The 10961-nt window shown below is 41.6% G+C and overlaps 1 protein-coding gene across 2 annotated transcripts in view; it reads left to right on the top strand.

Moving 5' to 3' along the window:
• Window positions 1–257: 257 nt before the first annotated feature.
• LOC104697302 (transmembrane protease serine 11E-like) overlaps window positions 258–10961 on the top strand; it is a 40991-nt gene continuing 30287 nt past the window's right edge. Inside the window, exons 1-4 of one of the 2 annotated variants that reach the window (XM_019293211.3) lie at window positions 258–604; window positions 689–882; window positions 9421–9542; window positions 10255–10373. In XM_019293211.3, coding sequence (XP_019148756.2) covers window positions 719–882; window positions 9421–9542; window positions 10255–10373 — 405 coding nt within the window. In that variant the 5' untranslated portion in view covers window positions 258–604; window positions 689–718. Of the gene's footprint in view, window positions 883–9420; window positions 9543–10254; window positions 10374–10961 lie in introns of both variants that reach the window. The other variant, XM_010412124.4, reaches the window with a different exon arrangement.

Raw genomic sequence — 10961 nt, 5'->3', positions numbered from 1 at the left:
TTGTTTTATGATTTTCAATTTTCGATGTAAATGCAGATTTTCTCACTAGTGAATCTCCATTTTCCTCCTTTCCAGCTGGCCCTGAAGAATCACATTTGTGCTGGGAGAAGGGAATTCCAAGGAGATTGGTGGCCCTTTTCACAGAGTAAGCATTTTCCACAGGCGGGGTTATGCCAACCATTAAATGACTAACATGTAATTAGGAGGCTGGATACTTATAGTTGTCTTGTCCCTGATGCCAAGGGAGTCCAGGACAGCTGTGGATGAGTGAGCACCGAGGTAGATTAGGTTTGGCTGACCAAGCTATTTATGTCCATATTTATTTTTGTGTTGGCTCTCTCAGAAGACAAGTGACGTAGCGTTGTGGACAGTGTGGTGCCTCTCTGCTGTGGGTTTTACAGTGAGCGTGTGGTAGAAGGTGCAGCCACTCAGTACAAGGCCTGCTGTAGGGATAAAAGCTGGACAGAAGGGGAGTGCTGGAAAAGGGAAATCTCACGCACTTCCTGTTTCGCTGTAGTGAAGAACGAGTCTTCTTGCTTGGGCCGGTTTATCTTCTCACTCCATCTCTGCCTGGGGAGCTCTTTGATGCGGAGCTGATCGGAAGGTTACAGTCTCCTTATCAACTCCATGCTTACCTCTGTTTGTTTTTATTCTGAAGTTCGTTCCCTCATTTTGCAATAACCCACAGGGTGCTGGGTGTTGCGCCAGCTGTGCCTCAATGAAGGATCTTCATTCAACACCTTTCCCTTCCCGTCACACCAGTCAATGCGACTCCTGCGTTTTCCAGCACCATTCGCTGTGCAGTCCAGACTTTAGTCAAGCCTTCGTTGGTGGTCAGAAAGGCTACCAGGCCTACCGGGACCTACCATGGGATCTTCAAAAGTAGGTGGCATGTTTTAACTTGGCAAGTTTAATTTGGAGGTGTAATGGCGGTAAAGGGTACTGTCTATGGGAAAGCTTTAGGGCTTCAAGGACATAGATCAAGAAGAGAAATTTCTTTTTCCTCTTGCCTTTGGTGCTCAGTGCGCTATCTAAGTCTTTCATCCTTTTAGACTTGGGGTAAATCATGGATCTGTCTGAAATGTGCAGCCTGAAAAAGGACAATAAATGGAGGGAAAGCTGAACAGGAAATTGCAGGCTGAAAGGGAGGTTTTGGAGGTTGTGGTCTGGATGAAAAGAGTAACGTGGCTGGAGTGAGAAATGCAGAGAGAAATCCTTCTCTAGCATGGCCAGGAGCACAATGATTTGCTGTCTGTTTAGAAAGATGATGTGATGGCTCATGTTGACACTTACCTTTTCTTCCTTCTGATCATCTTATTCTGCTTGCAGCAGGCTTTTATTGCAGTGCAGAATCCAATAAGCTCTTTTGTGCCAAAATCAAGCGTTAATAACATGATTTTTGGAAAACATGGGGTTTAGTCTGGTGTAGCTGCAATAATATTTCCCCCAAATCCTGCAAAAACTCATGATTAAATTAAGTGATGGCAGCACAACTACCTAAGGGGAACACTATAGGTGTTCATCATTCTGGTTTTGACCCCTGTATTTTAAGGAAGAAGCCATGATTTCTAGGGAGTAATGAGCAGATGGTTTGCATTGGAAAGTATTTCATGCAGTCAGAGATACTGGATATTCTTAGTTTTGTTTTACCATAACAATATTTAAGGCAATGCTGGAAAGTTCAGAGTATTTTTACAAAAATAAATCTTCCAGCTGCAACACTCTACTGCTATCTCTTGGGTCAGAGCAGAGCTTGGGTCACAAAGGTACAGGAAACCTCTTGGAATTTTCTGTTTAACTCCCTGGGTTCTGGATTCATGTGGCAATAGGGGGATGCTCAGTCTCCCATGAGTTTGTTTTTTGTTGTTGTCTCAGCAGTTGATGAAGCTTAAAAGTATGACCTCAGGAACAAAATTCAAAAGAAATTGAATTATTTTTTAGCACCCTAATGATTTGGCTGGATGGTTGAATTTTTGTGTGTGATTGTTAAAGATTACAACATTAATCTTGTCTCTGTGTTGCTTTGGGGAAATGGCTGTGGATGATTCCAAGATACTGCTTATTTTTTCCATCCTCACTATTTTTAAAAATTGGGGTTTTAAATAATTTCTGGGCATGTTGAAATAGAAACGTTGTTTCTGGATGGACAAAACTTATTCTTCGTGCCCAATGAAGTGTTTTTCTCATTTTGTGGGAATAATATCATTTTAGTCAAGAGTCCTGACTTTGCCAGAAGATGAAGTTCATCTTTGTGTTCTGTGCTGCCTAGAGGTACCCTGCTCAACACCCAAAGATTTTCTGCCCTGTTTAATATCCATAACTTAAAAGGTATGCTATTCTAACTGTCAGGTAAAGAAGAAATCCCCATCAGCTGTGATTACCAGTTTGTGCATGTTAGATAAAGAGGGAAAACTAAGTGAGAGTTCTCTACCTAACAGAATTGAAAAGCCTTTTTTTTTCTAGTTAGATGTAAATCTACTTGCCATGACTTGGTGATATCAACAGTGGTGTAAATAATTTTAATGACAGTGTGCTAGAGGGTGGTTAAATAGCATCTGAGTACAGTTTGTTTGCTTCCTAGTTAGGAGAGGATTTAATTGTTTAAATGGTTGTTTAAATTATTATAAAATCTAAACTACAGTGGGAGAAATCCGTGTTGGATAGTTAAATATTTACACGTTTGGGAAGAGATGACTAGATGTCTAGTCTCAATCTAATCCCCTGTGCAGCCTGTTAGATGTCCAGAGTTCTTTGCTGGGCAGGGATGTGGATCTGAGTGTGGAGCTGTAAGCTTTGCTGTTTGAGCTCATCCTTCTCTGCCTTAGTCCCATATGAGAGCGGAGTTTCACTATTAGTTTTATCCAATTCCAAGATGCCTCTTTTCAGAACATTTAAAGCTAAGTTGGAAGGCGTGCTCTGTAAAATCCTTCAGGAAGCCAACCTGCTAAGGAAAACTGGGTGGAGTAGACAGCCTTGCTGGTCTTGTCCCACTGTTGTGCTGCGTCCTGCACTCTGGGAAGCAGGTGCAGTGTCCCATCTGCAGCTTCCTTGTGAAGATCTCGTGCCTTGGCAGGGTGAGGTACAGAGTAGCTGGTGTTGTATATGGCAGTCTAAAAGTGAATATGCAGGTGGAAATGCAGTGCCACTTGCACCAATTTGTCATGCAGTAGGTGGGCAAAATGAATGCAAATTACAGACTGCTGAGGTGTAGCAGGAAATAGATACCAGCCCTGGTGCAAGGACACTCATGTGCCACTGGCATTAGTGGGAGTTTACCTTGATTATTGCAGGAGGCAGATGTGGTTCCTGCATGGTGCTGAAGAGAAACCTATTCTGCTCAGCTTGTCCCGGAGTAGACGCTGAATGGAGGAAACCCTAGTGAAATACTTCTGCTTCTGGTGCACACCCCACCTGATTTGACTGATATGGAATTGGTACCATTTACGTTTCCTTGCTGCATTCACTCAGTTTCTGGCCATTTTAGACAGGAAAACAAGAATGAGACAAGAGCTCCTCCTGAGCCTCAAAATCTTGCCACCTGAGCAAGCCCCAGTGTAATCCCAGCAGCTTTTCTGGCCGCTGCTGTTCGTTTTAGAGGGTGTTTCAGGAGTGTTTCACTTTATTGATTTTTTCACATGCAGTTTTATGATTGGGCATTTTTGGTCAGCATAAGCTTTGAAAATCAAGGCATTTTCGCCTTCCACCACATACTCCTTCCATGTTTGTGTGTTTTATTCCTCCTTTTGAAGGAAGCCAAGCTAACACAAAGCTTGGGATGGCCTAATTTGACATGCTTCTGATACAAGACAATCTGAAAGCTTCATGTGGTCTGTGGGCAGATTTGGTGATGACAGGGGGACAGATTTTATACAGAATTGAGCATGGGAATTATCCAGTTTCTCTGTCACTGGAGAATTGCCTGGGGTTTCAGTATCAGCTGTACCACTTGTCTAAGGAGCTTTCTCTAATTTCAGCAGCATTTTTCCCATGAAAAAAATCTGTCCATCTCTGTTCAGTGAAAACACATTGCTAGAGTACAGCATTTCACTGTTTATCTACCCAGCCCAGCAACTGTTTATTAGATATTGTGGTTTAGCCTCAAACAGCAACTAAGTGCAATGTAGCCTCTCACACCCCACACACACCACCCCCCCATTATTGAGGGGAAAAAAGATAAAAACCAATAGGTTGAGATAAGAGCAGTTTAATAATTGAAAATATTATTATTATTATTAATAAAAATAATAATAAATAGAGAGGCAGGAAAAAAAAGTACCCCAAGAAAGACAACTGATGTACAATACAATTGCTCACCGCCCACTGACCAATGCCCAGCCCATGCTCCAGCAGGGAATGGCACCTTCCAGCCAACTTACCCCCAATTAATATACTGAACATGATGCTCTGTGGTATGGAATATCCCCGTGGCCAGTTCAGGTCAGGTGTCCTGGCCATGCTCCATCTCCGCTCCTTTTGCACCTGCTCACTGCCATAGCATGGGAAACTGAAAAGTCCTCGACTGACAGTGAGCACTACTGAGCAACAACTAAATCATCACTGTGATATCCACATTATTCTCACACTAAGCCTAAAACTCATCTTTGTATCAGCTACTAAGAAGAAAATTAGCTGTATCCCAGTTGAAACCAGGAGATAAAGTATAAAGTACAGAAATTATGTATTATTATCCAGAAATGTAAGCTTTTAAACTACAGAAGAAGGTGAATGCTTTGGGTCAGATTCTGAGTTGACATAATCTGTCACAGCTGCACACCAGCAAAAGGGCTGGTCTGTCACATCAAACTTGCAGAACTCCTTGGGAGCAATGGTAAGTATAGTTTTCATATACCAGTAAACAGATTTATTTCAGGAAACAAATTAAAACACATCACTGTCCTACTATTTCTGTATTTGTATATTACAACTATTGCTATAGTGATTTTTATAGATTTTTTTTTCTCAAAGCACCTTAAGAGAGAGGTAGTACGTGTATTCTAAAACAGGGGAGAAATTTTGTCAATATAAGCATGCCTCTCTTGTAGGAAGGACTAAAAGCAAAGGACGTGTAATAGCCTGCAAGAGATCATCTCTAGATGACTGTTTTGGGTTTGGATTTTCATCAGTCTGTCTTGTCAGCACCTTTCTTGAGCAGCCACTGTCAGTGGGTGCGTGCCAAAGCACAGCCTGTGCTCTCTTTCCTGGTGCCTGCTGACTTAGCTGGACACTGTCTCTGATACAAAGCTCACTGCAGGTAATGGAGGTGTTCCGCAGGTGTCCAAGTGTGATTCCAGCCCTGGTGAGAAAAACCTTTGAGGCTTTTCCTCTGAAGCAGACAGTTTGACTCATAGAGGGCAGTTATAATTCTGCTTCTTTGCAAGAAGTGAATCTAAATTTCAGTAGGTAAAAGACACTAATTTCTTCTGTAAACTAACAGTTCCAGGCTGCAGTGAGGCAAGTGTGTGTATGATTTATTTAATGCAATGTTTATCATTTGTTTATTAAACAGCACCCTTAAAAAGCCAGGTTAGGATATTAGGCAATATTTTTAATTTTCCTTTGAGACTAGCATTTTTTCTTCTGATACTCTTCTGTTACTAAAAGTCAGATGTAATTAACTGTGTCCTTCTTATGCCTTCTAAAATGCATAATGGGAGGGATCCCTCTGGCTCTGTGTTCATTGGTCTGAATTCCTCCTTGTTGAGGAAAAGGTTCCTGGAGGGCTTCTTTGTGTATGATGTGAAGGAACCCAAGTATGGAATGCAGGGCTCCAAATCATGTACCACTGTTCAGGAAAGGTCTCAGGGGGTATTTCTGGGAAAATGTCAGCTGAATGTCAGTTGAAAAAGCTAAGACAATGTTGGGAATTATTAGGAAACAAAGAGAGGACAAAAAAGTAAAATTGTTATGTCAGTGTAAACAATTCTCTGTCAGTTTTTGTTGTTTCTCTTTGCCAGCAAGTATTTCACTCCTCTTCCTCATTGGAAAAATCTTAATCTGAGACTTGGCAGTTTTCTGCCAAGAGATGACATCCAGTCCTTGCTTGCAGTGTGTTTGAGATTGCTTCACAGGCATGGTGTCCTGGGAAAGAGCAGAGTTTTGTGGGGAAGAGGGAACAGCCACTTAAGCTGCAAGCAGAAGGGACCTTGTCAGAGGTCTGTCTGTGGTCAGTGGGAAGCTTTCAGCCTCAGGTACTTGGTTCAGGCTTAAAATTTCCACTTCTACTCTGGAGGACTTCACTGACCTTCCCAGCTGGAGTGTTTTTAATCTTAGTGTGCATTTCTAGGCTACAGTCCCTGTTCCCTCGCTTTGAGCAGACAGCTCCCAAGGAGTTAGCAAAGACTGCTTGACCCTTGGTCTGAGAGAAATAAATTCACAGCACTGAACTTTTATCAGCTCTCTGCAGAGTATTCAAGCCCTGACAGATCATCACATGGATCTCAGTTGTTTCAGTTCTGTCATAGTTATTTCTCTTGTGTGTACTGAATCCCTGTAGGTACTGTTCAAGTTTATGCAGTGGGACATGTCAGATAAAGTAATTAATTTTTGAGGAATGACCCTTAGAAAGTACAGCAAAGCAGCAATAAAGCTCAAAGTTAATGGGAATCAAAAAATATAGGTTCAGTGATCTTTGTGGGTTTGTCTCACAGGTATCTTTCAAAACCTGGATTTTAAATTCTCTTAGTCTGCAGCATGTCTGTTCAAGATGTCTATCCAGATGATACAGCCTAACCAAGGATATTTGGCTCAAAAATGCCTTTTGTTTTTGAAACCAATTTTCATTTTTAAAAGAAATTAGGACTGGAGAATAAAATTTAACAGCTGTTTCATATTTCTATATAAAAGGAAGGGGGAAAGTTCAAGATAAATCAAGAAAAAAGATGTGCAAGTCCCAAACAGCACCCCCTCCCCCCATTAAGTGACTTTCTAAGATGAATTTGTCAAACAGTTTCTTGTTTGAGGAAATTCAGTTTAGAAGCTGGTGCTGAGACCCCTCTGCACCTCTTTGAAATGATGTTCTCAAACAGGTTTCATGAGTTAAGTGAAAGTCATGTGTGTGAATAGAATTACACATGCGAGTAAATATTGTGGACTGGGGCTTCTGTTTGTTAATGACGACATGGAACTTGAAGTAGAAGAAATAAAGAATAAGAGTTACAAAAACCGTTACGCTATATGCAAGGGAGTGCTGAAAAGGTTTCACATTGATAGTACTCTGTTTAACTGGGTCCCAGCCATGCTACTTCTGCACTGAAACCGCTGTTTCACTGATAGGATAGGCAGTAATTTCTTCAGGCTCACCTACTGTGGTGCAGAGGTGGCATTCAACCTTTCAAATGGGCTTCTCCAACCCAGCATTTTGGTTTGAGGTTACGCCAGGATCATTATAGCTGAAACACCTTCCGAGTGTTTTCCTTCTGTGCAGCCTAATCGAGACAACTGCTTTTTAAATGAGAGTATCCACAAGAATACAGAAGTAGGTTGTCTTAAGTTACATGCATTTTTTTGTTTGTTTTGGTGGCTTTTCTTGCAACTCAGTCTCATTTCAAATATAGTAGACACATTTGCAAAGCATGTAAGCCATACAAAAGACTACTACCTGGAGTGAGGGAAAAAACCCCAACAAACCATAAAACAGCAAATGCACATGACAAATTAAAATTGAACTCACCACTGACTTTATGATTTCACCTAAAAGCTTAGAAATATTCTCGTTAGTGAGGTAGAGTCCTGACTGTTTATACTTGCACATTTTTCATTTCTGCAGTTGAAGTTTTAAGGCAGTTTTCATAGAGTAGTCTCAGAAATAATTTTGGAGGTGCTTATCTCTGAACTGTTAACAGGACTATTTAATTTCAGTCTTTGTTTTTGGGGGGTCTGGTTGATTGGTTGGTTGGTTGCTTGGTTGGGTCTTTTTGTTTTTTTGGGGTTTTGGGGGTGGTTTTTTTTTTTTTTTTGCTATGGGGTCACAAATGAGTTTTGACACAAACTTGATGAGAGGTTAATGGCTGTTAAACAGGATAGCAGGAGGGAAGAAAACACTAAATAGGACATGCAGAACAAGTCAGAACAGATCGAAGTGACAAATTATTACTCCCATTTTCATTCAATCACATATCATGATATTTGGCCTGAGTCAGTTGTTTTCCAAGCCAAAGTAATGATTGTAATTGTAAGGTATCACAATGGAATTAGAATGAAATATCAGGATCTGCTTTGGTATTTATAAGCTGTGCACAGTTGCTTGCTGTCCCTTTCCTGCACACAGCTGCAGGGGTCACTTGCAATTATTTCAACTTATTTGAATGTATTTAAACTTCTGGCGCATGAGGTTTGTGTTCGGGGAGCGAGCTGTGTGTACTTTGTATGTGGGAGCTCACTGGGGCACCTCACACCCTTGGGAGAGGATCCCTGCAGCCTGGTTTCCTGGGGTAGGCTGTACCTTAACCTGCAGGTGTGCATGTCTGCATGAGTGAGGTATCTGAAATAGAATAAAGGACCAAAAATTGTGTCTCCTTGTTCTGTGTTTTGTAATGGCTGATAATGCAGTAGAAAAATGGCTTTAAAGTTCTTAAGGAGTCTTTGAGTTTATAGACAAAGACAGAATTTGCTGTAACCAACCTTTTTTCAGGCAGTTTTTGTTTATAACACTGACTGTCCATTGGCTTTCCATGAGTTAATTTGGATTAGTACCCACATAATTAAGAGCACAACAGAAAGAAGCATCTGGTGAGGCTTACTACTCACATGTCCTTGCCCTTCCCTGTCATTCTATCACTTCAGCAAATACTGCTTAAAGCAGTGCTTGCGTTTGTGTTTAGATTCAGTCTGAGTAAAACAGGAAACACTGGCTGGCCTTCTGAAATCTCTTTCTCTTTTTTTGTCCAGCTCTGTTTTGAAGGCTGAAATGGATTGAGCAACTGGAATCATGTATAGATATGTACTATACAAAGCATGAGGTGCTTTTTATCAATTTTACTGCACAAAGCAGTTTTGGGAGCAAAGGTACCAGTGTGTCTGATAACTGATTTGCTTAACCAATTAAAAGCTGCATACATTGCTGTGTGAAAGTTCACCTAGCTGAAAAATAAGTTTTATTCTTGAAAATTTCTAGTCAGGAGTCACATGAGAATCTTAGTGGGACTCCTATTTAATTTGGCCCTAATAATACCCAAACCCTCAAACCTGTCTGTGTTCCTTGACTTCTAGCACATCCCAACACCTATATCAAAATAGTCTTGAGTCATGGTTTCATTTTCAAGGGTGTTGGGTGAGAAGTCAATTAATATTGCTGGGAAGAATCAACTAATGTTGAGGGATAAAACTTCAGCTTAATTTTTTTTTTTTGGGGGGGGGGGAGATGGGGGCCTTAAATACAAAAGAATCTCCTATTAATCTCCCTTTGTTCTTATTTTCCCCCAGAATTCATCAGTCAGCCATCAAAATAAGACATCTCGAGCCCTGGAAAATTGCTGTAATTGTTATTGGAACAGCAGTGGCAGCAGCTATCACCATTGGTCTCCTTGTTTATTTTCTGGCATATGGTAAGTTTTGCATAATGTATCACTATTCCTATGCTTAGTGAATTTCCTCTGTGCCTGTTGTGCCAGATGATGCTGGGAGTTTTCACCAGTCTGTCTAAAGCTTATTTGGGGAAAAAACACTGGCTTCTTTAGAGCACTCTTTCCTTCCTCAACTAGCATATTTGCAGACCTCTTAGGAGCATTTTCTGCTGTGCAGGTTGATTTAGGGCTGTGGTTTCTGTTGGTTTTCATTTATTTACACTCGTTTCACATTTTTCTCATTATCTACTTCTGTCATGAAGTCGACACACAAGTGTCTGGTCTCCCTTACATGAGTGACAAACAGAGCCTTCTGCATGTCTGTCTGGGGTGTTTCTCTGTTCCCTATCCCTGATCACTAGCAGCTTCCTGCCAGAGCTTGGTGTTGAGTGGATAGGCCAGGAAGGAAGATAACTGAGCAGCAAGGTGCAGGTTGTGATCCTGTGTGAGCCCCAAGTGCTGCTGGTTGGCCACAAATGTAACTGCTGGGGAAACTTGGATTAGATCACCTAACTGAATTGAGTACTAGCTCTTGGGCTCCTGGCTTTTGAAAGCGGTATTTGAATGGGTTGGATACAGGTGAAGGTTCATCCACTCCCTAGATGTCTGGATATAATTCAGTGCCAGGTGTTTCTCTAAAGTTCATTCATCTTGGTACTTTGAGTATTGCCTGTTCCTCTTCTTTCCCTTACAGATCAGAAGCTGTTCTATTACAGTGCCAATGTAAAAATCACCAACATCCGGTACAATAATGAATTTTCCAGACAGTCCTCAGGAAGGTTTAGAGACCTGAGCGAGAGGGTTGAGAGACTGGTAAGTTTGGACCATTGTGCCTTTCCATTAAGGACTGTGTGGTAATACAAGAGTCATTAATGTGAACAGCACACTCGGAGACCACAGGGTCTGCTGTACTCTCAGTCGCCTGGTGGGCAGCCCTGGGAAATGGATAGCATGAGAGGCATGATCATATCTGGCAGAGCAGGCACTTGCCACTCGGCATCTTCTAGCCTGTCACTTCTCTCTGTCCCTGCAGTGGTGAAGTAGATATTTAAAATAATCTCAGCTTCCTCCTATATCACTGATCATAGAATCACAGAATATTCTCAGCTGAAAGGGTCTCACAAGGACCATGAACTCCAGCTCTCAAGTGAAATGCCCATACAGTAATTGAACCCACAACCTTGGTGTTTTTAGCAGCAGGCTCTAACCAGCTGAGCTAATCTCATCGTTTGTGTGTGTTCTCTTTCCATGCCCTGAGCCTGGCTTTGTGATTTATGTCCCATTGTCTCTAAGGAAAGCATTCTTTTCCACCCTCTCCTTTACAGGGTGGGGAACTCTACCTGTTGGGCTGTTACTGTGTGTTGAGAAAACAACACACAAGCCCTTTTCCTGCGCCTTTGG

This window comes from Corvus cornix, chromosome 4 (genome assembly GCF_000738735.6).
Source record: "Corvus cornix cornix isolate S_Up_H32 chromosome 4, ASM73873v5, whole genome shotgun sequence".
Taxonomy (NCBI): domain Eukaryota; kingdom Metazoa; phylum Chordata; class Aves; order Passeriformes; family Corvidae; genus Corvus; species Corvus cornix.
The sequence above is the reverse complement of the archived record's forward strand: the minus strand, read 5'-3'. Positions and strand labels throughout refer to the sequence as shown.